Below are 27161 nucleotides of genomic sequence, written 5' to 3'. Positions count from 1 at the left end.
ATCCCGAATAGTGGGCGCTCTCTTAAAGGATAAAAGTGGGGGGTAACGAAATTCAGGGACTCTGGGAAAGGCCTCTCTCAGTAGATGCCAATGTTTTCGAATTACAGCAGTAATCTGTGTGCTACAGGTGTTATAGGTGGAGACAAAGGGCATGCGTGGTGAATTATCCCTGGGTCTTCTCTTTCTGCTAGTTGTACTAAGGGTATGGGCAGGGTACCCTCTATGCTTAAACTTTTGTCTCATTTTATTCAATTGAACATCACGGGTCACACCCTCTGGGACAATCCTAGATACTCTTTTTAGCTGACCTCCTGGAATGGAATTCTTCATCTGGGTTGGATGAAAACTAGAATAATGTAACACTGAATTCCTGTCAGTAATTTTTGTATATAAATCGGTACTCAACCCCAGACCATCACGATAGACAACTGTATCTAAAAAAGAGACCTTCTGCAAATCAACGTGAGCTGTAGCGAAGCGTTCTGGATTAGGAAGTTAGACGTTTTGGGGTCTGGGGGCCTTAATTTGGATTACGATCTGTCCTTCTGCATTTGAGAAGCGTTTAGGTCCTTTTGGCTAATTTACCTGTTTTTTAGGTTTAATTTTCCTTTTTAATCATGTATTTATTTTAATTAATGGATTAGTGAGAAGCGTTTGTTCTTCTTTAATTACAGTGCATTATGAATTGAATTATGTGTAACTTTGGGGATTGGTTGCCTGGGTCCATGTATGCCCCCCTTTTTGGCTATACTGCTTTCACTGCATCTGAACGCTGTTGGCGGTCTTGTGTCATTGTTTGCAGCAAGCCTTGGTAGAACAGAGTTAAGGCTGTTGTTTATGGTTGCCATGGCGACTGTACTGGCCTCTGAGGCGATGATTAGGTGGGGTGGTAATAGCCTCCTTTATGTTGGGCGTCCGGATTGGACGCTTTATTTATTTACATGCTTGGCATTGGTACTGAGCAGGGGAGGCGTGACACCCTAGCCTTGCGCTATTAGTCGCCATACGAAGCTGGAGTGTATACTATTGGCCAGCGGAGATATTACACGTATCTGCCGCTTATTGGCCGGCGCCTGGAGGCGACGTGACGTCAGCGCACTTCATTTGTTTAGACAGGGAAGTGCGCTGATTGGCCGCCATTTGACCAGACGGATGCGCGTGATTGGCTGGCGGCCTGAGCGCGTGATTGGCTGCTGGCTTAGATGCGTTTTTTGCCTGAGCGGCTTCTATTAGGCAACGGAGATTTCCTGTATCTATTACAGTAAGTATTTTGGGACGGGGCAACCTTATTTACACGGCTAATGTTAGTCATAAGACCATTTTTAAGCAGATGGTGGGAGGATTCTTTTCTAAGGGGTGGGATTTACTGTGCATTGCACAGTTTCCCATCAGGTCCTCCTCACTGCTGAGCACTGTAATTGGTTGGTTCAAACGCAGATCACTGATTGGTTCATATATTGTATACAGTGAATGGTGGTAGGTTAATGTATGTATTGCAGTTTTTTACAACTTGATAAAGAGCCAGGAGGCTCGAAACAGCGGTCTGTCGTTGTGTTGCTGCCTTTTAACTTATGTGATTAATAAAGCGATGATTATCTACATTGGTGGTGCCTGCTCCTAATGGATCTCTTGAAGTGACAGCTCCAGTGGTGTGGAACGCTGCAAGCTTGGGCACACACTTCTCTCCTTTTATGGGTGCTGTTCCAAACCCCCACAGTGTTTATTGACGACTTCTTGGGACAATTCTGCACTTTATGAGCCCCCTCTGCACAGTATAGACAGAGCTGCTCTCTGCGTCTCCGTTCCACCTGAGACAATCTCGACCGACCAATCTGCATTGGTTCCGGCGGAGGTGAAGCAGGAGGAGATGGAACAGAAGGAGATGCTGCGTAGGACAAGTATCTCACATTGTTCCTACCCCAGGTCTGTCTTTGGTATCGTAGACGATGATCAATTCTGATGGCCGATGAAATGGCCTCATCGATGGATTTGGGCTCAGGATGACCCAACATTAGATCAGAAACTGCGTCTGACAACCCTGATAAGAAACAGTCTAAAAGGGCGAATGAGTCCCATGTAGCTCACACTGCCCACTTTCTAAACTCCGCAGCATAGTTTTCTACCGATCCTTTGCCCTGCCGTAACAACTTGAGCTTCCGCTCAGTGGTAGAGGCAATGTCCGGGTCATCGTAAATTATAGCCATTGCTTTAAAAAATTCCTCCACCGAGGTCAGGGCCTTATCCGCCATGGGAAGACTATATGCCCAAGTCTGGGAATCCCCTGACAATAGAGTCTTAATAAAGGTTACTCTCTGTGCTACGGTTCCTGATGAATTAGGCCTAAACTCAAAGTATGATAACACTCTGTTTCTAAAATTCCGGAAGTCAGATCTGTGACCAGAAAACTTTTCAGGTACAGACATGCGTATGTCTGTGCTAGGAGGAGATCGCACGGTATCCACAGCCGTCTGATAAACTTGTACAGTCCCAGACAAAGCGTTGATTTGAGTCTGGTGACTGCCCAGCACTCGGGTGTAATTTTCCACCGTAGTGGTGAGTGCATCGAGATGGCTGCGGAGTGCATCCATTTGGGTTTGGTCTGCCGTTCTGTAACGATTGGTGTCAGCACGCAGAGAGAATCTGATTATTGGTGATCTGCAGTATCACCAGATATATACCCGATTATTGATGATCTACAGAATCACCGATAATACAGATATATTGCTAACCTCTGGACACCTATAGGTATGTGAGTGTTTGGTGTAACAGTAGTACTTTGAGTAATGCACCTGCTGAGCAGATGATCATAGGCAGTAAAGGAATACTGCTCTTGAGGGCACAGGAACGTTCCAGCAGCCTGAGACTCTCCAAGGGGTGGAGTCAGGCTGGAGATAGGAAGGACCAGAAAGTGAGTGACACCTGAAGGTGGATGTCACTATCTGATCTGGAGACTATCTCTTAAGAGGAGAGATAGCTCTCGAGGTCGGGCACGCCTGGTCGGCAACACACGGACAGATTAAGTACAAAGACAGAAGGCTGATTCGGTATCCAAGGCAAGCAGGGTCTGGCAACGGAATATCAGATATGCGAGGTACCGAATCAGAGATCAAAGGGATAGTCAGGAAAGCAGTAAGTCATAACAGATATCAACAATGCCTAGTCTGGGTGTGAGGTCCTTGGTCTCTACACCCTGGAACTAGTCTGATGAATAACAGATAGATAACACAAGTTCCCTAGTCTGGTGTGAGGTCCGTGGTCTCTACACCCTGGAACTAGTCTGAAGTATAACAGATTGATAACGCAAGTTCTCTAGTCTGGGTGTGAGGTCCGTGGTCTCTACACCCTGGAACTAGTCTGAAGTATAACAGATAGATAACACAAGTTCCCTAGTCTAGGTGTGACGTCCGTGGTCTCTACACCCTGGAACTAGTCTAAGCATAAACAGAATACAAGTTACAAATCTGGCTCAGTGTGAATTCCCAGGTCCACCTGGTTCAAACACACTGTTGGATCTGACTAAGGTCTGAGTGCTTCCACGTAGTGTTCGCAACGGCAGACAACTTGAGACTGGCCAGCAGTAACTATATATGGAGTAGTGCTCTCCGGCACCACCCCTAATTGATCAACCAATAGTAACCTGCTCTGGAGTCAGCTGATCGGCGTGATCAGCTGATCTCTCCTTGCCCAGTATAAGAGTTCTGCCTCTCAGCACGCGCGAGTATTCCTAAGCCTGTGTGCACTAACAGACCCAGCCACACCAGACAAATGCTGCCGCATGCAAACCGCCGTGCTGGACGCGGAACCAGCCGCCTTACTGTTGTTACATGCGGCGACTTTTCCGCGTTCTGCCCTGTTACCAGACGCACGCTTCCGCGTGCAAACCGCCGCATTTGACGCGGAATCCGTCGCCTTCTCAGCAGCACACGCGGCAGCTTTTCCGCGTTCTCTCACATTGCCATACTTATTTAAAGCAGTAGTAGTTGTTGCTGGGGTGTTTCTCATCAGGACCAAAAGACCTTGAGAGTTTGCAGCTGAGGATGTAGATCTATGGCCCATGTTTACCGTAATTAACTTTTCTTCTAAGTTTTCTCCCAGAAGACATGTACACAGCTTGTCAATATAATATCTTTACAGCCCCATGGAAGCAAAAAAAATATCCTCAAAATAAGTTTGTTGTTACTTTTTATACACTTAGTACTTTTTTCAATTGCAAAGTTATTTTGTAGAGAGAACAATTATCTCCTGGAAGAAAACTTTTGTATGGAGCAAAGCTTTTGCGTGGTGGTAGTGTCCAGAGTTTGGTAACGACACCTAAAAATATTGCCGGTATCTAATATTTTGTATTTGTATTTTTCAGTTTTACGGAATGTTATGTGAATATTTCATATGAAAAGAGGCAAAGTGAACTCTTCTCTCCTATAAATTGGGCTGTCTGTTTGTGTAGATAAGCATGGAAATACAGATACCTGGATATGTTAGCTTTATATTGCGGGGCAGTGTTTTGCAGATGACCTTTAAAATGCTCTTCTCAGAACTTTATCTTTGTTATTTCCAGAAAAGTTCAATCAACTGTTTGCAAAAGTCTAAATAGAAGTTTTGTGCATGCTGTTTTTTTAATGTTTTTATATATTTTTAAAGATTCTACATCTTTTATCAAGTCAATTCTATAAAAAGAAGTGCAAGAGATTGATTAATTTCTTACAACACTACTTCTGCTTCCATAAATAGCAATATTACAAAAAAGAACAAAAAGTGTGTGTATATTATTTTGTATTTTCATTAGCTCTGGTATCTTCCTTAACAATTGTCATATTCTACATTTTTATTTTATTTTATCAGCACCCAAATTTACCTTAAGGGCCCATTCACACTTGAGCGTTTTGCCGCCGATTTCGGCAAAACGCTCAAACGCTAGCGCTTTTCAAAGCGATAGGGTAATAAAAGTCTATGGGCCTGTTCTCATTTGAGCGATTTGCGCTAATCGCCCAAAAACACTACATGCAAAAGCGTAGCCTGCACCATTTTCAGGCGATTTCCCTGTGATCACGTTTTAGTGCTATAGAAGCACAAAACGCGATTGCTAAAAAATCGCCAGGTGTGAATGGTGATTTTTTTGGCGTTAATCACCAAAAAACGCCAGAGCAAAACGCTAGCAAAATCGCTAGCGTTTTGCGATCAGCAAGTGTGAATGGGCCCTAATTGCTGATATTAGCACAAGCACCTATGGGGCCCCATACTTCCACAGCGCCTGACTTTTTTCGTGTACAGTGGCAAAGGTGGCATGGGGGACTGGTTAAAGTTAGGCATCGATGGGGGGTTTTGTTAGGCATTGGTGAGAGGATCGGTTAGAGCTTGGAATTGGTGGGGTGGGGGGGGGGGGGGAGTATTGGCTAAGCATCTTGCGTGTGTGTGTGACGGGGGGGGGAGTGTCTGTTAGGCATCGGTGAGAGGATCGGTTAGGGCTAGGCAATGCTGGGAGTATTGGTTAAGCATCATGGGAGGGGTTGGTTAGGCATCAGTGAGAAGAACGGTTAGAGCTAGGCATTTGTTGGCGTATTGGTTACTGTTAGGCATTGTGGTGGTGGTGGTGGTGGTGGGGGGGGGGGGGCCGTTAGGGTTAAACAGAGCAGAATCATCCACAAGGCAACCTAGGCAGGTGTCTGGTGCCTATTGGGTGTCAAGGTGCCCAACTGCCACCTTTTTTGACCCCTCTCCTATCTCAGTTTACCATTACCAGACAGACTATTATGGGGAGCCAAAGCAACAACCTGCCTTGGGCTCCATTTTCTCTTAAAGGGAAGGTTCAGGGAAACCTGTAAAAAAATAAAAATCCCTATCCACTTACCTGGGGCTTCCTCCAGCCCGTGGCAGGCAGGAGGTGCCCTCGCCGCCGCTCCAGAGGCTTCCGGTCGTCTTCGGTGGCCGACCCGACCTGGCCAGGCCGGCTGCCAGGTCGGGCTCTTCTGCGCTCCAAGGACGGGCTCTTCTGCGTCCCACGCGGGCGCGCTGACGTCATCGGACGTCCTCCGGGCTGTACTGCGCATGCGCAGAACTACTGCGCAGTACAGCCCGGAGGACGTCCGATGACGTCAGCGCGTCCGCGTGGGACGCAGAAGAGCCCGTCCTTGGAGCGCAGAAGAGCCCGACCTGGCAGCCGGCCTGGCCAGGTCGGGTCGGCCACCCGAAGACGACCGGAAGCCTCTGGAGCGGCGGCGAGGGCACCTCCTGCCTGCCACGGGCTGGAGGAAGCCCCAGGTAAGTGGATAGGGATTTTTATTTTTTTACAGGTTTCCCTGAACCTTTCCTTTAAGCCCACCCCCCGAATGTCTCCCTGTAGCCCCCATGCAGATTGCACACGTTGGAAGCATGCCCACAGCTATAGTTACCTCTAACATTAAGGACATTACATTAACCTAGCTGTGCTATTTATTTGTCAGTATATATTGAATAGAAGTGAGATCATGCTGCCGCTTTGGTTCTGTATCAAAGTATGATTCATTATTTCAATTAAAAGATTTACAGTAATAATCAAGTTTTACACTTTATCCAAAATATATTGTGAAAAGGGTATTTTTGCTCAGTATAAAAAGTAATGGCATTACTATTTTTAATTATTTAATGAAATGGTAATTACTGTAACCCATATTGTAAAAGTGATAGGCTTCAAACTATTTATTATACATACATTACATTCCAGCATTCCATAGTGCAGTCAGACTAAGTACTGAAATGTGTAGTCTGTACTGCGCAAGGTGCATGCAAAGCTGATCACTGTGTAACATAATAGGCATTGAGCCTTCTAGTGAAATCATTAGCTCACCTATGGACATATAGAAGAAAAATGTGTCCAGTTTGTATAATTAATTCTCTACTTGACAGCAAGCAATAAATAAGCATTCAAGATTGGCATTTTACATTTAAAGTCTCTTTGCACTTTTTCCATGCAAACTTTGGAGTGTCATGGACACTTAGATAATTTGCCCACATTTCATGTTACCTACTGTGTGCAGTATCACGGATACAATATGCAGCTGTACAAGGGTGACATCCATCTATGTATGTGGCTTTCCTAGGGAGATGTCTCTTGTCTGCCACATGACATATAGAGGGCAGTATGGGAGTGTAAATCTCCAGCCACATAATCAACATGTGAATGGACAACTGAAGCATGCTCACATGAAGGCTTATAGGGGATTTCTATCCACAAGGAAAATAGTGTATAGGAGAAAAGAGAAAACTCAGGAGAAAAAGTGAATTGCATATGAGCCCATGTATTTTCTGCTCACTCTTGTACATAGTATTACCTTCAGTGAAAGGGAATTAAGGTACCCATAAACTTAAAGAGACACTGTAACATCAAAAAACATCCCCTGGGGGGTACTCACCTCGGGTGAGGGAAGCCTCGGGATCCTAATGAGGCTTCCCACATCGTCCTCTGTCCCACGGGGGTCTCGCTGCAGCCCTCCGAACAGCCGGCGACAGACTCGACTGTCAATTCAATATTTACCTTTCCAGGCTCCAGCGGGGGCGCTGTGGCTGTTTTCGTCTCCGAAGTAGATGGAAATACCCGATCTCAGTTGGGTCCGCTCTACTGCGCAGGCGCCAGAGACTTGCGCCTGCGCAGTAGAGCAGACCCGACGGCGATCGGGTATTTCCTCCTACTTCGGAGCCGACAGCTGTCAGAGCGCTTGCGCAGGAGACGGAAAGGTAAATATTTACATCGCCGCTGTACGGAGGGCTGCAGGACGGCGTGGGAAGCCTCATTAGGATCTCGAGGCTTCCCCCACCCGAGGTGAGTACCCCCCAGGGGACGTTTTGACGTTACAGATTCTCTTTAAAGATTAGCAGCGTGATTAGACCATCAGATAGATTTCTGTTAGATGCCTGTCAAATATGACAGGAATCTATCTAATGTTTGCCACACAGTAGGAACAGATTTCCAATAGATTTCAGAATGAAATCGATTCGAGCCGATCGATCATGCTTTCTGCTGCATCGATTTCTATCTAATCCGATCAGAACGGTCCAATCGGCCATCTCGATGGCTCAAATCGAGCAGTGTATGGGCCCCTTTAGAGTACCATAGTTATCTGGGACTAGGATCTCTCTCTGCTGTTGCAGATTACACCAGTAAATGCAATGCACGCATGTTATGTAACTGGAAGCTGTTGGAAATGCTTAGTCTCCTGAGAACAGCAGCCAGGCAGCAGCATGGTGCTGGGGTGTAAAGTTCACTCAAAAGATTTGACTTTCCGCCTACCTCCTGTATTGGACACATGATCTACATCAAAGTGCAATGCAATTTCCTTCAGCGTTAATCCCCCTGTGATGCTGAGATAAAGCGGCTGAGGATTTGTCTTGATCCAAACTATTTATACAGTAGCAAGCACCTGCTCTTCATGTCTGGTCTCTCAGCCCCATGTATGTTACGCGTCAAACAAAAAACAGCATACACTCAGGTGGCATATGTGACACATCCAGTCATACGCAAACACAAACCAGACTAGATTTATTTCCCTTTAGTTTTATATATATTGTATATTATTCTAGCTTCACATGCAGAAAGCATCACTGTTGTCCCTACTGAAGGATACAGTAGCAGTCCTGACAGGTGGAAGGGAAGCCTGTGCTAGCTAATGGGCGTGCATTTAAAAGGGCTACCGGTATAAAACGTGGGAGTAAATCCCAATAGCAGAATATCAGAAATTTGACCATTAATCTACTATCCTCATTCCCAAATAGTAGAATATTGGTAATTATATATCTGTCACTGTACCCTGTTCTCACACTAACCCTCTCCTATCTATGCCCAGGGCCGGAGCTACCATAGGAAGAAATGGGCAATTGCCCCAGGGCCCCAGAGCCTGTAGGGGCCCCCAAGGTGTCCCTCCCCCATCCAGTGGCGTAGCTAAGGAGCTGTGGGCCCCGATGCAAGTTTTACAGTGGGGCCCCCCCAAGCACTCTATACATAACAATTGATACGGCGCACCAAAACCTGCCAATGGCAGCTACAGTGTCAGAGGTGCAAGAAGGGGATGGGGAACAGTTTGTTAATGATTACCACTATTCAAAGTATCTATAGAAGTGATTATTATGAGCACAGGACCAATAGAGAGCTAATACTGTAGTTGAGGGAGGGTCCTTCGGGGCCCCTCTGGCCCAAGGGCCCCGATGCGGTCGCTACCTCTGCAACCCCTATTGCTACGCCCTTGCCCCCATCTTAACTGTTGCTCCCCAGGGACTCTGCAGAGTCTTTGGCAGAGTAGCGTCTCATCTGTGCTGGTGGGCAGGTGAGACACTACACTGACATAGACACTGCAGAGGTCCTAGGGAGCACAGTTAAGTTGGGAGGTGATTGGGGGGAGGGTCAGCAGCCAGCTCAGGGGCCCAGGAAGGAAATTTGGCTGCAACAAAGGGCCCCTAATGACGCTTTTTGGTCGGGGGGTGTCTGTTGGGGGCCCCCAGGCTAATTTTGCCCTAGGGCTCAATTGTTACTTGAACCGGCCCTGTCTATACCTAAGGTTTAGTTTATCTACGTAATATGAGGGACTACCTAATGTATCCATGCAAAATATATAAACTCAGCTTATTATTCTACTACATAAATTTGATTGCACTATCAAGATTGTATCATTAGTGGACACCTTTACACTAACCCCCCCCCCCCCCCCATCTATGTCTAATACTAACCTTCCCCCATCTATGCCTAACACTAGCCTCCTACTCCTTACACTAACCTAGCCACCATCTATGCCTGACACTAACCCCCCACCTACTCCTAACACTAACCTTCCCCCATCTATGCCTAACACTAACCTCCTCCCTCCTATTCCTTACACTAACCTCCCCCCATCTATGCCTGACACTAACCCCCCACCTACTCCTAACACTAACCTCCCCCCTATCTATGCCTAACACTAACCTGCCCCCACCTACTCTTAACACTAACCTCCTTCCTCCTACTCCTTACACTAACCTCTCCACCATCTATGCCTGATACTAATCCCCCCACCTACTTCTAACTCTAACCTCCCCCATCTATGCCTAACACTAACCTCCTCCCACCTACTCCTTACACTAACCTCCCCACCAGCTATACCTGACACCAATCCCCCCACCTACTCCTAACACTAACCTCCCCCATCTATGACTAACACTGAAATGTCCAGCTGAACTCTGGTGTCCATTACCACAATCCCAGCCACAGAACCTGCAGCTGATGTAGCTGAACACCCGACTCCTATTGCTGATGTACTATTCCACCACCATAATCCTACTTTGACTGAACCCCCAGCGCCCGTTGCCACTACAGTGTCACAGCCGCAGTCCTGCTATAGCCGTACTCCTGGTGCCCATTGGCACTGCACCGTTTCTCCACCGCAATCCTGCCAGAGTTTGGCTATAATAGCCGACTGGGTTAAACGAATGGGAGGGGCATAAACATCACATAGCAAACTTGGTGCTATGCGATTTGTTTTGCGATCTCCCATCTAAATATATTTCCCACTTGCTTTTAATTCCCCCTGGTGGGAATCACAATCGCACCAAAATAGAACATGCTATTTTCAGTGTTTACTAGCCCTAACATTCACTGGCTATGTGAGCAGGAATTAAGTTACTTACACACTTCAGATTTTCTTTGTCTGAAAAGTGTGTACAGGTATCCCTGGATGTCACTGGCCTCCTCTACTGTGATAGGGCAGATTACAGTTCCCGGTGCCTCTTTTGTTCCTTTGGAAACTTTTACAGGAAGTTCCCGCAGAGTGGTGCATAGACCATAGACCAGGAAACACTACTTGCCCAGAAGCCACTATAAGACTGATGCACCAAAAATCAATAAAGATTTTTTGTGCAATAAATATTTAAAGTGTGTACCAGGTTTTAGAGTCAGTCAGAAATAGATAGAACAATTATACATCAATCTAAGGAGCTGCACTTCAGGATATCATAAAAACTGTTTCTAATAATAAATGGCTATAAGATTTTAGCCTGTTCACATTGAAAAGGGATGTGTTCCTTCTCTATGAGCTCTTTTTGTGGGTAAACATAATAGTGAAAAAGAGAGGCAAGAATAATGTAACCCTTTATCTACCAAATGAAAAGGAGGGAGCTGGACTCCCAGATTTAGAGGGGCACTACAGCGAAAAACTGTAAAATTTAAAATATGTGCAAACATATACAAATAAGAAGTACATTTTTTTTCCAGAGTAAAATGAGCCGTAAATTACTTTTCTCCTATAATGCTGTCACTTCCAATAGGCAGTAGAAATCTGACAGAAGTGACAGGTTTTGGACTAGTCCATCTCTTCATAGGGGATTCTCCGCAAGGCTTTAATTCTTTATAAAGATATTTCCTAAAAAGGATTTAAACAATGATGCTGGCCAGCTTCCCTGCTTGCTACACAGTTTTTTGGCAGTTGGGCAGAGCAACTGCCATTCACTAAGTGCTTTTGAAAATAAATATATCCCTGAGAATCCCCTATAAAGAGATGGACTAGTCCAAAACCTGTCACTTCTGTCAGATTTCTACTACCTCCTGTAAGTGACAGCAACATAGGAGAAAAGTAATTTATGGCTCATTTTACTCTCATTTTACTTATTTGTACAGGGAGTGCAGAATTATTAAGCAAGTTGTATTTTTGAGGTATAATTTTATGATTGAACAACAACCATGTTCTCAATGAACCCAAAAAACTCATTAATATCAAAGCTGAATATTTTTGAAAGTAGTTTTTAGTTTGTTTTTAGTTTTAGCTATTTTAGGGGGATATCTGTGTGTGCAGGTGACTATTACTGTGCATAATTATTAGGCAACTTAACAAAAAACAAATATATACCCATTTCAATTATTTATTTTTACCAGTGAAACCAATATAACATCTCAACATTCACAAATATACATTTCTGACATTCAAAAACAAAACAAAAAAAAATCAGTGACCAATATAGCCACCTTTCTTTGCAAGTACACTCAAAAGCCTGCCATCCATGGATTCTGTCAGTGTTTTTATCTGTTCACCATCAACATTGCGTGCAGCAGCAACCACAGCCTCCCAGACACTGTTCAGAGAGGTGTACTGTAATCCCTCCTTGTAAATCTCACATTTTATGATGGACCACAGGTTCTCAATGGGGTTCAGATCAGGTGAACAAGGAGGCCATGTCATTAGTTTTTCTTCTTTTATACCCTTTCTTGCCAGCCACGCTGTGGAGTACTTGGACACGTGTGATGGAGCATTGTCATGCATGTTTTTCTTGAAGGATGCAGACTTCTTCCTGTACCACTGTTTGAAGAAGGTGTCTTCCAGAAACTGGCAGTAGGACTAGGAGCTGAGCTTGACTCCATCCTCAACCCGAAAAGGCCCCACAAGCTCATCTTTGATAATACCAGCCCAAACCAGTACTCCACCTCCACCTTGCTGGCGTCTGAGTTGGACTGGAGCTCTCTGCCCTTTACCAATCCAGCCACGGACCCATCCATCTGGCCCATCAAGACTCACTCTCATTTCATCAGTCCATAAAACCTTAGAAAAATCAGTCTTGAGATATTTTTTGGCCCAGTCTTGACGTTTCAGCTTGTGTGTCTTGTTCAGTGGTGGTCGTCTTTCAGCCTTTCTTACCTTGGCCATGTCTCTGAGTATTGCACACCTTGTGCTTTTGGGCACTCCAGTGATGTTGCAGCTCTGAAATATGGCCAAACTGGTGGCAAGTGGCATCTTGGCAGCTGCACGCTTGACTTTTCTCAGTTCATGGGCAGTTATTTTGCGCCTTGGTTTTTCCACACGCTTCTTGCGACCCTATTGACTATTTTGAATGAAACGCTTGATTGTTCGATGATCACGCTTCAGAAGCTTTGCAGTTTTAAGAGTGCTGCATCCCTCTGCAAGATATCTCACTATTTTTGACTTTTCTGAGCCTGTCAAGTCCTTCTTTTGACCCATTTTGCCAAAGGAAAGGAAGTTGCCTAATAATTATGCACACCTGATATAGGGTGTTGATGTCATTAGACCACACCCTTTCTCATTACAGAGATGCACATCACCTAATATGCTTAATTGGTAGTAGGCTTTCGAGCCTATACCGCATGGCGTAAGACAACATGCATTAAGAGGATGATGTGGTCAAAATACTAATTTGCCTAATAATTCTGCACTCCCTGTATATGTTTGCACATATTTTAAATTTTACAGTTTTTCGCTGTAGTGCCCCTTTAGTTTCAAACGTTTTATTAAGATTTTCAGTAAGAAACAAAGTAGCTTTTGGTATAGCCCTTAGCAAAGGGCCCAATCAGAAGTTGCACATAAGAAGTGAACAAAACAGTTTAAACCATAACAAGAACAGGTAATAACATGGCACATGTTCAAGGTAGCAAATGTTTCAATTGGGTAGATACATATGGTACTGGGTTAGAAGGATAAGGCACATGATCTTAAGCCTGTTGATGCTGCAGCTGAGAGCCAGGGCTGCCAAGTCCTAGTGAAGGATAGTGTTGTATCATTGAGTATCGCAATCAGTCTTTCGGATATCAAGATGTCCTTTATTATGAGATCTGTTAGTTCAATGGAGAGGGTTGGCTTTTGCCATTGTCTTGCAATGTGCAGTCTAGCAGCCTTGGCAATATGTTGGGCCAGCCGGTGGCTGGGGTATTTCGCTGTAGTGCCCCTTTAAATAGATACCATGAGGTAGCACAGATTAGCAGACTGGTTGAGTGGTTGGTGACTGAGTCGGATAAGAGAAGAGTTCAGATAGAGTAGGCAATATGGGAGGAAGATATATACATACCCTGGGATGGGCAAATCAGTGTGGAAACCTTGGCAACCTGAAAAATAATCCTCTGATGTTGAGCACAGTGGAGTGCGTTTGCCGAAAGGTTATGCATACAATATTCCCAGCAATTTTGGGTAGCTGTTGGAGATGTACAGAGGCAGATTGTTGAATTCTTCATATTTTTTAGTCTTACCCAGATTTGAGTCAGATACAGTTGATATCAGCAAAACCCCATTTACTCCTAATCTGTTTTTTTTTGCATGTGTTTGAGGCCTTACTGAAGGTTTATAAGAGGTCCATCTTGATCCATCGGATTAATGCTGCAAGAGCATTAATTCCTATCAATTGGAAATTTAAAGAATGCACCAGAAGTATCAGATTGGGTCAGATAGATTGATTTTTTTTGCAGAGATGGAGGAGCAAGTGATTCCAGAGATAGAGTTGAACAATACGTAGCAACATGGGCATGTTGGTAATAATACCTGTCATTTATAAACATCCACTTGAGTGTTTGTATATACATGCATATCTTCATTAAAATATAACTGAAACAAAACAAAAAAAAGAATAACTTGTATGGGCTTGATTATTAATAACATGACAAACAGTGTTCTTCAAACAGGAGGCCTTTATTTTTAGCTCCTTGTATGTGAATATATCTGACGGCACCGATAACTGTCTTTAAGCCTTCACGGTATTAACATCAGCATGTTGCTTGTAGGTAAAACATCCTCCTTAGAGAGATCAGCGTCTGGCTCAGGAATAAATCTGTGTGCTGGGCAGACTGTATGTGTCTCACAGTTCCTGCCTGCTCTGTCCATGGCATACTGGTGTTCAAGATGTGGCCAGGCAGTGCCCAGGAACGTAAAACTCTTTACTCTGGTGCGAATCTCAGAAAGGGAGATGGCATCTTATCACTATTTCCTTGGAAGGTGCCTTAATCTAGAGTATGCAGCCAGGAAATGTAGGTACAAATGTTCTTACTTTTCGTGTGTTTATAATGTGTGCCTAGTAATTCCTTTGTTAGTTTACTAAACTCACTGTGTATGTGACCACATTACCCGTACAGCTCCTCTGGAATACTTCATTGTACAGTTGAGATTGACACACATCCTTTAGGATAAATCTCCACTTATGCTTTAGTTTAGTAGATGGATAAAGAGCCATCTTTCGGGGTTGTCAAAACTATATCTACTCTTTCTATAATAATAAACGCCATTAAGTAATTGCTTAAATACTAAATTATAATTGAGTCATTTAGCATTCATGGTGTAGAGTCCCAGGTTCAAATGTTGGACAGAACATTATATCATATATGTATCGAGCTTGTATGGTTTCCCTATGTTTGACACTTTGGCATCCTCCTTCATCCCAAAAACATACAGATAAATTAATTGTAGGGATGAGAGGGCAACATGTATGAAGTTTGCTCCCGCAGCAATTTGGCTAAAAATTCACATACCGGAAATCTCACGAAATTAACGGCCAGTTTTGTATTTTCATGAATTGCATTGAAATCAATGATGCTGACTTCTGCAGATAAGAACAAAGCCTACCGCCCCCCCCCTCCCCCCCCCATCCGACCATGCTGTTTTTTGATTTTAAAGTCAAGATGAGAAAAATGGTTTTCAAATACAGTTAAATCACAGATAATGTATCCTTACCCATTGGTATTATATACATAGTAGACCTTAGTATACAATGAACAGAGGCGCTAAAAGTATAAGATTAGATTAAATGAGCTTAAAAACCAACTTAAATGGCAAAATTGAAGGAGGAAGTGGTGGTCTTACCTCCCTCAAGCAGACACGACAACGACTGCGATTCAGACAGTCAAACACATTTATTAGGAACTCCAAAAAGAAATGCAACGCGTTTCGCAGGTTCAACCCCGCTTCATCAGGCAATATAGGGAGGAGTATCAAACAATCTGCACAAGGATTCAAATTAAGCGCCTCTGTCTGGACAGAGGCGCTTAATTTGAATCCTTGTGCAGATTGTTTGATACTCCTCCCTATATTGCCTGATGAAGCGGGGTTGAACCTGCGAAACGCGTTGCATTTCTTTTTGGAGTTCCTAATAAATGTGTTTGACTGTCTGAATCGCAGTCGTTGTCGTGTCTGCTTGAGGGAGGTAAGACCACCACTTCCTCCTTCAATTTTGCCATTTAAGTTGGTTTTTAAGCTCATTTAATCTAATCTTATACTTTTGGCGCCTCTGTTCATTGTATACAATTTTGAGTCCACCCTTGGTGGAGGGTTGCTACCCTTTCTTCCTGTCTACAGAGAGCGACTTCTTAATCCTGAGTGGGGTCAGGACAATCTCCCCACCTGCCTTTACAGTGGTTGCCTGCTGGTGACCCTGACTTGTGAGTATTTAGCAATACAAACTTATTGCCACCTTGTCCAGTACGAATTACACTATTGGGGCTCTTGGTGTTCCCTGTTTTTATAGTAGACCTTAGGCCCATTACAATAACGGGCGCTAAGCCTCGGCCCCTCACAACCCCCCTTCCCTTTTGCCACCGTGTGTGCACACACACACAGACTGTGAGTCATCCAACCCCTCTATCCTGTGATCACCAAAATAAGGTAGTTAGAGACGATCTAGGAGGGAACCAGACAGCCTTGCACTGAGTTCACAGAGTATTGTACCATGTTGCGCATCAGTTAAATCATTAAGTTTTGACTAAGGATCATACTATTTATTGGCTAACTTTAAAAGATGTAAAACATAAGCTTTCAGGTAATAGGCCTTCTTCAGACTATAATCTGCATTGCTAATTAATGCAAACATACTGTCCCGGGGCGTAACTAAGACTTCGTGTGTCGTCCCCCCCCCCCCCCCCCCCAGCAAAACTGAGCCAACTGGGCCCCTGCAAAACGTTGCCTTCCTCAGGATCAAAAGTTGCTGCACTAGCATATACTGCCCCCCCCTTCCCCCGAGTGAGCAGAGGATGGCAGCACCAACATACATTACCTGTTGTCAGCAGAGCTAGAGAACTCCTTGCGGCTCCTGGCTCTGTATGTCATATGATGCGCATCAGGTGCTGCAAGGAATTACACTAAATGGCCCGGCTAAAGAGAGCAGTGAAGACAACAGATAATGTATGACGCTTCCACTGTCACACTGTACATCTGGGCCCCCTTAGCTCCTGGGCCCCACTGTGATGGCAGGGGGTCACGGGGGCTATTATTGTGCCCCTGTTACTGTAACATACATTAACCTTTTCATCTCGAAGGGTTTTTAAAAATAATGAAAATGTATTTAATTTTTCTATGGGAAGGCGTATAATAGGGTATTTGGATGTGGTTTTACTTTTTGGCCACAAGATGGAGATACAGAGTTAGTGTGTTCTAAAAATAGAAACAGAACCAAGTGTTTGTATTTGTTTATATTTGTGTAAATACAGGGACATAGATACTCGTGCTGGGGGAGGTGAAAAGGTTAAAACTGGGAGGCTGAACTAGAACGCTAATGCTTTTTGAGGGGCTAATTTAGATTGAATAATGTATGATGTAATTGTGACTAAATCGGCATAAATTAGCTGCATGGTTATTACAAGTCTGTGAGCTAATGAAGACAAAAGATCACCATAACAGTCAGGCAGTTAACATTTTTTCAGAATGAAGCTAGCAGTGACAGCTTTCATAAGCTTTCGGTATAAATATGCTTTTGTGGGGGTGAACACTTCACTTTGTTTTCTTCGAGGTTTAGTCCCTATGACATGTGTGGCTCTGTGGCTTGTCTGCTTCACCTCTTCTCCGGTGTCAGGGCACAATAGCACAATAGCATGTAATTCACAGACCTGTTCTTACTGATATCTGACCCTTACTGGGTCAAGAGGAGGCTGACAGCAGTTAGCTGGGAGGCAGGACTGCTTCAGAAGTCTCTCCCCACTACAGTCTAGTCATGTACAATTGATACAGAAGCATTGAGAAGTAATGTGCTTATAATTCGTCTCTTACACCTAGTTGATCTGTACTTGGAGGTTGTTTATAAACATGTTGCATGTTTTTTTACCCGCAAATAGCACAACAAACATTATACAAATAACATATGCATATGCTCATAACGTATGTTATGTAGTTTGCGTAACATTCGTGGTCCCCCCATACAAATGATATATGCATACTGTATTATTATTATTTAGTATTTATATAGCGCCGACATCTTCCGCAGCGCTGTATAGAGTATATTGTCTTGTCACTTAACTGTCCCTCTGAGGGGCTCACAATTGAATCCCTACCATAGTCCTATGTCTATGTCAGTATTGTGTAGTGTATGTGTAGTGTATGTATCATAATCTAGGGAAGCCAATTAACTTATCTGTATGTTTGTGGGATGTTGGAGGAAACTGGAGTACCTGGAGGAAACCCACACAGACACGGGGAGAACATACAAGCTCCTTGCAGATGTTGACCTGGCTGGGATTCGAACCGGGGACCCAGCGTTGCTAGGCGATAGTCCTAACCACTACACCACCGTGCTGCCCTGATAGTATTTTTTTCATTATTTTGAATTTTTATGGCACTGACCCATTTTTTTTCTAAGACAAGTTTTTTACTGAAGATGAATTAGTACAATAAACCATAATACAATCACACATTCATATCAAAGAAGATGATACAATCAGAATATGATGTGTTGGTTTTATTAATATTAATACTGCAGACAGTCCAATACAAGTTCCCATTCTTGTTATTATTATTTAGTATTTGTATAGCGCTGACATCTTCCACAGCGCTTTACAGAGCATATACTTATGTCACTAACTGCTTCAGAGAAGCCCACAATCTAATCCCTACCAGAGGCACATGTCTATCGCATATGTCCATTGTAGTCTAGGGCTAATTTAGAAGGAAGCCAATGAACTTATCTGTATGTTTTTGGAATGTGGGAGGAAACCGGAGTGCCCGAAGGAAACCCACGCAGCTTACACTTGCACCATCAATTACTACAACAGTATATATAGTCATCTTCAGTGTGCAGCATAACTTTCTTTTCTATAAAAAGTAATAAAATGTGAGGGGAGGGATTAGTGTCACTCAAAAGGAATAAAAAGGGGGCCAGAGGTAGAATGAAATACTAAGACGACCAGTCATGAAATGTAATTAAAGCAGGGTAAATATTATCACACAATAATAGAATGATCGTTGAGGACCATTGTTCACAAATCTGGATCTCTCCCTCTCCGAGTCCCCATGGAACATTGCCCTAATCAAACTAAGGGCACATTCACACAATTAGCGCTAGAATTTTGTGTAGCGATGTTTACGCAATAAACGCATATGTTTCACTGTACTTCCTCTTGATTTTTTGAGTGTTTGCGATTAGCATTTCCTAACACTGTAATCGCGATCGCCAGAAAGTGCTGCATGTAGCATGTTTTCGTTTGCTGGTAATCGCGAATCGCCAGCGATTGTGGCAGTGAGATCACTGTCATATACTTTTTATTGCACTAGCACTTTAAAAAACACTAGTGATTGCCGGAGATCTGCGGTAAATGCCCGCTAATCGCCCAAGTGTGAATGAGCCCTTAAGCTATACCATGTCTTTCTAATAGAGTTTACACTTCTTTACAAAAGGAAACACACACAAGCACGCTTCATTGACACACTAGTCAAAGTCATAGAATCCTTCAGGTTCACTCAGTGGTACTGACACATTTTAATAATACATAGTACAACAAACAAATCTCATCAACATTCTCTTTATACTGTGCATACAACTTGTACACATGGTAATTTGGAAAGTGGAAATGTCAAAGTTTTAAAGTACTTTTTGGAAACCATAAATAAAATATCTTAACACAGTTGGACAGTGTCCTACAGGCACAACAGAGGCTATGGTGTTCCCACAGCAACAGGCAGCACAGAGCAGTAAGAATTCTTAAGGTCATTACCAAGATGCAGTGGGCATGGATACGAAACATAAACAAGAATAGAATTCCTGTACAGTTAACTAGGAAAACTGCCGTATAACTGAACTGAACACCTCAGGGCTCTGTATTACCAGATGATCGATGTAATAACTGAACATCAATCAAAATTACATAAAAACAAAAACATTTTGAGTTAATTTCAATTAAAGCGGACACAAACCAAACATTTATTTAATTAAATTAATGCACCACTCTGACACATACAAAGATAAATAAACACTCCTTCAAACCTATGATCATTTCAGTGCATGCTTTTCACCCATCTCTTTTCATAGCTACGGCTATACTGGGGGCAATTCCTCCATTGCCGGACACCATCTATTGCTGGGAAAAATCCCAGCAATTTGAAAGGAAGGGAGGTGTTCCTCCAATAAATGTAAAATATTTTATATTTGTCATCATGCAGCTGAAAAAAGGCTGCTATTTATTATTATAATTTAGAAAATAGATTTTATTTCTAAAATCTTGTATTTTTAATTTGGGTCCACTTTAAAGAGACACTGAAGCGAGACTAAATCTCGCTTCAGCTCTCATACATAGCAGGGGCATGTGTGCCCCTGCTAAAACGCCGCTATCCCGCGGCTGTACGAGGGTCCCTGACCCCCCAACCCACCCCCCGCAAATCTTGGTCGCAGTCGCAAGTTGGTCGTAGATTAGCCCTTCCTAGAGGCAGGGCTAACGGCTGCAGCCCTGCCTCACAGCGCGTCTATCAGACACGCATCGCCGCCTCTCCCCCGCCCCTCTCAGTGAAGGAAGACTGAGAGGGGCGGGGGAGAGGCGGAGATACGCGTCTGACAGACGCGCGTGGGGCAGGGCTGCGGCGGTTAGCCCTGCCCCAACCAGGAAGCGCTCCCCCGCATTACGGAGGGGATTTGGGGGGACAGGGACCCCCGTTAAGCCGCGGGATAGCTGCGTTTTAGCAGGGGCACACGTGCCCCTGCTAGCTATGAGGTTTGAAGCGAGATCTAGTCTCGCTTCAGACTCTCTTTAACAATGGTTTTAGATACTGTATAAAGAGAATATTTTTCCATGCACACAGGTGTTCACTAATTCAATTAAGCTGGCCACTAACTGTCCAATTTCTAGCGAAAAATCGTTCGAGTGATCAGAAATTCTGATTGGATTGGTTGTAAATAATCTCCATTGATGGACACAATCAATTATGAACGAGTGAAAAAAATGTCGCCCGAATGAATTTTCGTCGAACGAAAATTTGGATTTTCTTGGTGGTCGTGATAGATAGGAAGAAATGATTGGTTAGTTGATGGTGTAGTGAACGATTTTTCGTCCGATCAGAATTTCTGATCGCTCGAACGATTTTTCGCTAGAAATTGGACCGTTAGTGGCCAGCTTTATAAGTAATGCTTTTATCTTTCTCAAGTCTGTTGGTGTCCCTGTTCATCACCTGTCTATGTTGTTAGGAAAAAAAATTCATGCATCTGTTCATTAGTATTGGCCAAATAACTCCCTGTGTGATTCGCTGGCCCTTTGGTCAAATAGGTCCAGATTCTTCGGGTTGGTGAAACCAATTGCAATTTTTTTTCCCAAATTACATTTAAGTCAATAGCACAGACTTACAGTGGGTTGCAAAAGTATTCGGCCCCCTTGAAGTTTTCCACATTTTGTCACATTACTGCCACAAACATGCATCAATTTTATTGGAATTCCACGTGAAAGACCAATACAAAGTGGTGTACATGTGAGAAGTGGATCAAAAATCATACATCATTCCAAACATTTTTTACAAATAAATAACTGCAAAGTGGGGTGTGCGTAATTATTCGGCCCCCTGAGTCAATACTTTGTAGAATCACCTTTTGCTGCAACTACAGCTGCCAGTCTTTTAGGGTATGTCTCTACCAGCTTTGCACATCTTGAGACTGAAATCCTTGCCCATTCTTCTTTGCAAAATAGCTCCAGCTCAGTCAGATTAGATGGACAGCGTTTGTGAACAGCAGTTTTCAGATCTTGCCACAGATTCTTGATTGGATTTAGATCTAGACTTTGACTGGGCCATTCTAACACATAGATATGTTTTGTTTTAAACCATTCCATTGTTGCCCTGGCTTTATGTTTAGGGTCATTGTCCTGCTGGAAGGTGAACCTCCGCCCCAGTCTCAAGTCTTTTGCAGTCTCCAAGAGGTTTTCTTCCAAGTTTGCCCTGTATTTGGCTCCATCCATCTTCCCATCAACTCTGACCAGCTTCCCTGTCCCTGCTGAAGAGATGCACCCCCCGAGCATGATGCTGCCACCATCATATTTGACAGTGGGGATGGTGTGTTCAGAGTGATGTGCAGTGTTAGTGTTCCGCCACACATAGCGTTTTGCATTTTGGCCAAAAAGTTCCATTTTGGTCTTATCTGACCAGAGCACCTTCTTCCACATGGTTGCTGTGTCCCCCACATGGCTTGTGGCAAACTGCAAACGGGACTTCTTATGCTTTCTGTTAACAATGCCTTTCTTCTTGCCACTCTTCCATAAAGGCTGACATTGCAAAGTGCATGACTAATAGTTGTCCTATGGACAGAGTCTCCCACCTGAGCTGTAGATCTCTGCAGCTCGTCCAGAGTCACCATGGGCCTCTTGACTGCATTTCTGATCAGCGCTCTCCTTGTTCAGCCTGTGAGTTTAGGTGGATGGCCTTGTCTTGGTAGGTTTACAGTTGTGCCATACTCCTTCCATTTCTGAATGATCGCTTGAACAGTGCTCCGTGGGATGTTCAAGGCTTTGGAAATCTTTTTGTAGCCTAAGCCTGCTTTAAATTTCTCAATAACTTGATCCCTGACCTATCTTGTGTGTTCTTTGGACTTCACGGTGTTGTTGCTCCCAATATCCTTTTAGACAACCTCGCTCTGAGGCCCTCACAGAGCAGCTGTATTTGTACTGACATTAGATTACACACAGGTGCACTCTATTTAGTCATTAGCACTCATCAGGCAATGTCTATAGGCAACTGACTGTTTGGAATCATGTATGATTTTCATTCCACTTCTCATGTGTACACCACTTTGAGTTGGTCTTTCATGTGGAATTCCAATAAAATTGATGCATGTTTGTGGCAGTAATATGACAAAATGTGGAAAACTTCATGGGGGCCGAATACTTTTGCAACCCACTGTAGTTTTTAGTAGTAAAGCTAAAGCCCCCATACATGCTACAATCACCAAATTTGTCAGATATGTTAAGGAGTATAACAGGAACAAGGAGGACATTTAAAAAAAAAAGAAAGAAAGAAATTGCAGTTTTTGAAAAAATAGATTTTAAAGTTACGATAGGAACATTTTCCTCTGACGACGGCGCAAGGCTGAAACCAGTCAGGAACTGGAGATTGGGCATTGTCTGGAAATTGTGTAGGTGGATTTATGTGTTTAACATACTATATGCTGGTCTTTTATCTGAAGGGTCCATGTTGGAAGGGCCCTGATGTGAGTACTTGTTTTTTATATATTTGAAAGTGAATAGATGGATATCCTGCTGTAAGTATCAGTGACCATTGGATCTGTTACTTTGTTCCCGGGGTGATGGTCACTTTTTCACTGTCTGAGCACTGTGTGAGTTACTGCAGGGTGGGAGGAGCCTATCGCCGCACCACGCGGAATCCGCGTCCCCGCTGCCCGCACCACCCGCACTGCTACAAGATAGACGGCGTGTACTAGCCGCATCCTAATCTGGCCAGGCAAGGTTACTACATGGCAGGTCCAAGCGCACAGCATGCGGAAATGGACTTACTAGCATGAATATCGACACAGAGAGTCAGCGCTCAGTAACCACTCTATACCAAGGTTGGTGGAAGTGTATGCCCTGCCTATCTAACCTGCCTGAGCGTGTGGATGGGTACAAATGGCACTCTATCCCCCCATGCACTCCATGGACGCTATGACAAGCTGGAGTAAAATCCTCCTAAGGGGAGACATGAGTTTAAAAGCGCTGCCGAAGCTGATGTGATTGCAGACAACTGAGGAGGGGAGACAATACAGCAAAGCCGACCTGAGATGTACTACATCCTGGATTCATTGCAAGTATAGAATTACAATGCATGTATAAGATAAATTACTGGGAGAATGATGTCTGGATGACACTACTCCACCAAATAGCACTATTGCTTGCACCCCTGTCGCTTCACTAACGCTTGCTTATTAACTGTTGCCAAAATTCATAGGACTCATCCCTAATAGGGGGAGGCAGCTGCCGGATGCATGGTGTGAGGTGGTATGTATGTGCGGGCGGACTGGGCTTGGGCGCATGGAGCATTTAGTCATTGACAGACTCCATGCACACAAGCCTAGAGTATTGATCTAGGGAAAGTGTGGGTTGGTTCCTCGGTTTTAATTGTTCCAGTTTCTGCGCAGAAATAGGTTTTAACTTTTGTCTGTGACTTGTGTCGGTAAAGGTGTATACCCGCAGTGGTGTTTTGTTTAATAAAGGAATATTTATGTACTGAGATGTATTAGGTGTCTATGGCCAATTCTGTGCTACTTTTATATATGTGAGTTACTGCAGATCCCCTGTGTACTACTAAGCACTGAGGATTAAGACATATGAACACTTGAAGAGCGTTTTTCTCCCATAGCTCTCTCGCATAGCTCAGACCAGTAAATGGCTGATTGGTAAATTTTGGTACAGAGGAAGAATTCTACAAGTCCGCAAATGCCAGGCTAAACAAATGGCTTTTCGGCCTGGATTTGAATAACTCCAGGGATGGGGCTGTCTTTATTGTTTGTGGTAGGGGATCCCAAAGGGTAGGGATAGCATGACAGAAAGCTCTGGCTCCAAAGGTTTTGAGGTGCTCTCTGGGAATGACCAAATTGATCCTGCTAACCTGAGGTTGTGAGAGGTGTGGTGCAGTTTCAGCAAGTCCTTCATGTATATATGACCCAAATTGTGTAGGGATTTAAATGTCAACAGTCCAATCTTGAAGAGTATTTTCCATTTTACAGGTAACCAGTGCAATGAGTGAAGAATTGGTGTAATGTGACAGTGGCAAGGCTGGTTTGTTAGCAATCTGGCAGCAGCATTCTGTACTAATTGCAGTTGGTACAGGTCCTTGTTTGGGAGGCCTGCATAGAGGGCATTGTAGTATCCCAGCTGTGATATGATGAAGGTGTGAACTAGGGTTGGAAGAAACTGGGGGAATTAGATATTTAATTTTTGCAATGTTCTTCAGATAAAAGTAGGAATACAGTATTTGACTACAGCTGAGGTTTGGTTTCTAAACTCAATTCCCCATCAATTAGCACACCAAGGCTGCGCACAAGGTCAAAGCTATTTATGTCTGAATTGCCTATCCTGATTGGTTTTTATTTAGAATAGAGCTGTTTTGATGCCAAGTGTTGGCCTTGGACAACAAGGACCTCAGTTTTGTCAGCATTCAGTTTAAGCCAGTTGTCTTTCATCCACTCTTGTAGGTCAGAAAAGCAAGAATTTCTTTTTGGAGTAGGTCTCTTCCACCAGGTTTGAATGACAAGTATAGGTGGGTGTCATAAGCACAGCAGTGACAAGTCAGGCCCTGTTTTTGGATAATTGTAACCAAGTGGTAGCATGTAGATTTCAAAAAGCAGAGGGGATAGGACTGAGCCTTGTGGCACTCCAAATTTTAGAGGTACATGACATGGTTGGACATGACAGATCCTAGGGATACTCTCTATGTTCTGTCAGCCAGGAACCATCTAAACCTCTAGAGGACTAAGCCACTGATGCCACAGAATTCCTGCAATATTTTGAGCATGATTTCATGATCAGCTGTATCAAAAGCTGATGAGAGATTCCCCTCTGTCCCTTGCCATGAGCAGATCAAGCAAATCTACAGCTGGGAATATGTTCATACCTCACGTTTTAATCCCAAATCTTTGAGGAATGGTAACACAGCAGGGCAGTTGCTTCAAATACTGAGGAATTGCTGTGTAGGTCAATCTGAGGTTACAAGACTGTGAGATGTTCAGAAGAAGGTGGCTGCGCTAAAGTATTAAGACAAAGGTTATTTAAAGGAAACGCAAAGCAAAAAAAAACAGTTTAACTTACCTGGCGCTGTTACCAGTCCCTTGCAACCGTCCTTTTGCTCAGAGCGAGAGTACAGACAATTTGCTCAGATTAGTAGAAGAACAATGAGGGTGCCTACAATTCAGACCCTCGCCAGTATATAACCAACTGCATACATCTTTCTCATGTCCTTTAATCTAAATGGTTATATGGTAATTCAATCTACCGTAATTGGTTATCTGGCTTCCACATGGCCAGAAAATTATATTAGGCGTTACAGGACATAATTGATTTCTGGTTGGAACCCATATTTATTAACCATATTTATGCTGAAAGTCAAAGTGGGCATTACATAGGTATACATTTTTCTTCATTTTAACATGAGAAAATACATTCTAACTAGTTTGTACTGATGTGAATATTAAAACTATTATGGATATAGAAATTAGAAAAACAAAAACAAAATTAATTAAAAAATACTTAAAAATGCAGGAAAAAAAGAGTGACCAAAAAGCATGGAGGGCACCTTCAGGTTGTGACAATGAAGTTTTGATACTAGTCCATACAAATTGTATGTGCTTGGCATTCATTCATGTTTGTACTCTCCCCTGTGTAGGAATGGTTGTCTCAGTTGGCATGAATGGTCTCTTTTCAGTTCTGGTTCTAAAGCATTTGTTGCATGATGCCACCCCTTCATTATCTAAAAAGGACAGGGTATCTTGGGGGACTTTTGTATAAGAAGAGGAGGGGAAAGAACCTTAGCAGGACCCAGGGGCATAACTTGAAATCACTGGGCCCCCTGCAAAACTTTGGATGGGGTCCCCTCCCCCCCACCCTCGCTTTCTGCACAGGTAAACTGAGAATCAATGTTATTCAGTCAGCCGGTGCACACATGAATGTGTGTTCCCCATGCAGATAAAAACAGACAGCAGTGAAGCACTGCAGGCATTTTACATTAGCTTCTGTGATAAATGTGCATGTTTTCTCACATACAGACACACAAGGGGCTTGGTTCACTAAACCGTAATAACTCAAATATCACACCTTATCAAATATATCACACCTTATCAAAGATAACACGCCGATAGCAAGCACTACGAACCCGCAGGGGCTCAGGGCAGGACGAGTGCCATTGCCAATTAGCAGGCATATGTTCGTATCGCTCGCTATGCTACTCTGATTAGGTATGTTAACTTTGATAAGGTGTGATATCTTTGATAAGGTAAGACACAACAGCCAGAAAAAGGACCACCTGACATCATTATTAGTTCATTAGAGCAAAAAAGGAAAAATCCAGGATATAATCCAGGATATAATTGGATGCATCCAATTATATCCTGGATTTTTCCTTTTTTGCTCTAATGAACTAATAATGATGTCAGGTGGTCCTTTTTCTGGTTGTTGTGTCTTATGAATCGTTTGAGGTCGTTGACCTTTCCCCTGACTATCTATATTTAATTGATATGGCTATTAA

General features: G+C 43.5%; 1 protein-coding gene across 5 annotated transcripts in view; it reads left to right on the top strand.

Moving 5' to 3' along the window:
- The window catches only part of MCF2L2 (MCF.2 cell line derived transforming sequence-like 2), a 448572-nt gene that overhangs the window by 31051 nt on the left and 390360 nt on the right, over positions 1 to 27161 (top strand). Inside the window, exon 1 of one of the 5 annotated variants that reach the window (XM_068281098.1) lies at positions 14600 to 14731. The exons of the other annotated variants lie outside the window; for them this stretch is intronic. Within the exon in view, the coding sequence (XP_068137199.1) occupies positions 14671 to 14731 (61 nt within the window). The 5' untranslated portion in view covers positions 14600 to 14670. Of the gene's footprint in view, positions 1 to 14599; positions 14732 to 27161 lie in introns of those variants that run through there. 5 annotated transcript variants of the gene reach the window in all.

The sequence above is a fragment of the Hyperolius riggenbachi genome, chromosome 4 (assembly GCF_040937935.1).
Source record: "Hyperolius riggenbachi isolate aHypRig1 chromosome 4, aHypRig1.pri, whole genome shotgun sequence".
NCBI classification, from domain to species: domain Eukaryota; kingdom Metazoa; phylum Chordata; class Amphibia; order Anura; family Hyperoliidae; genus Hyperolius; species Hyperolius riggenbachi.
The sequence above is the reverse complement of the archived record's forward strand: the minus strand, read 5'-3'. Positions and strand labels throughout refer to the sequence as shown.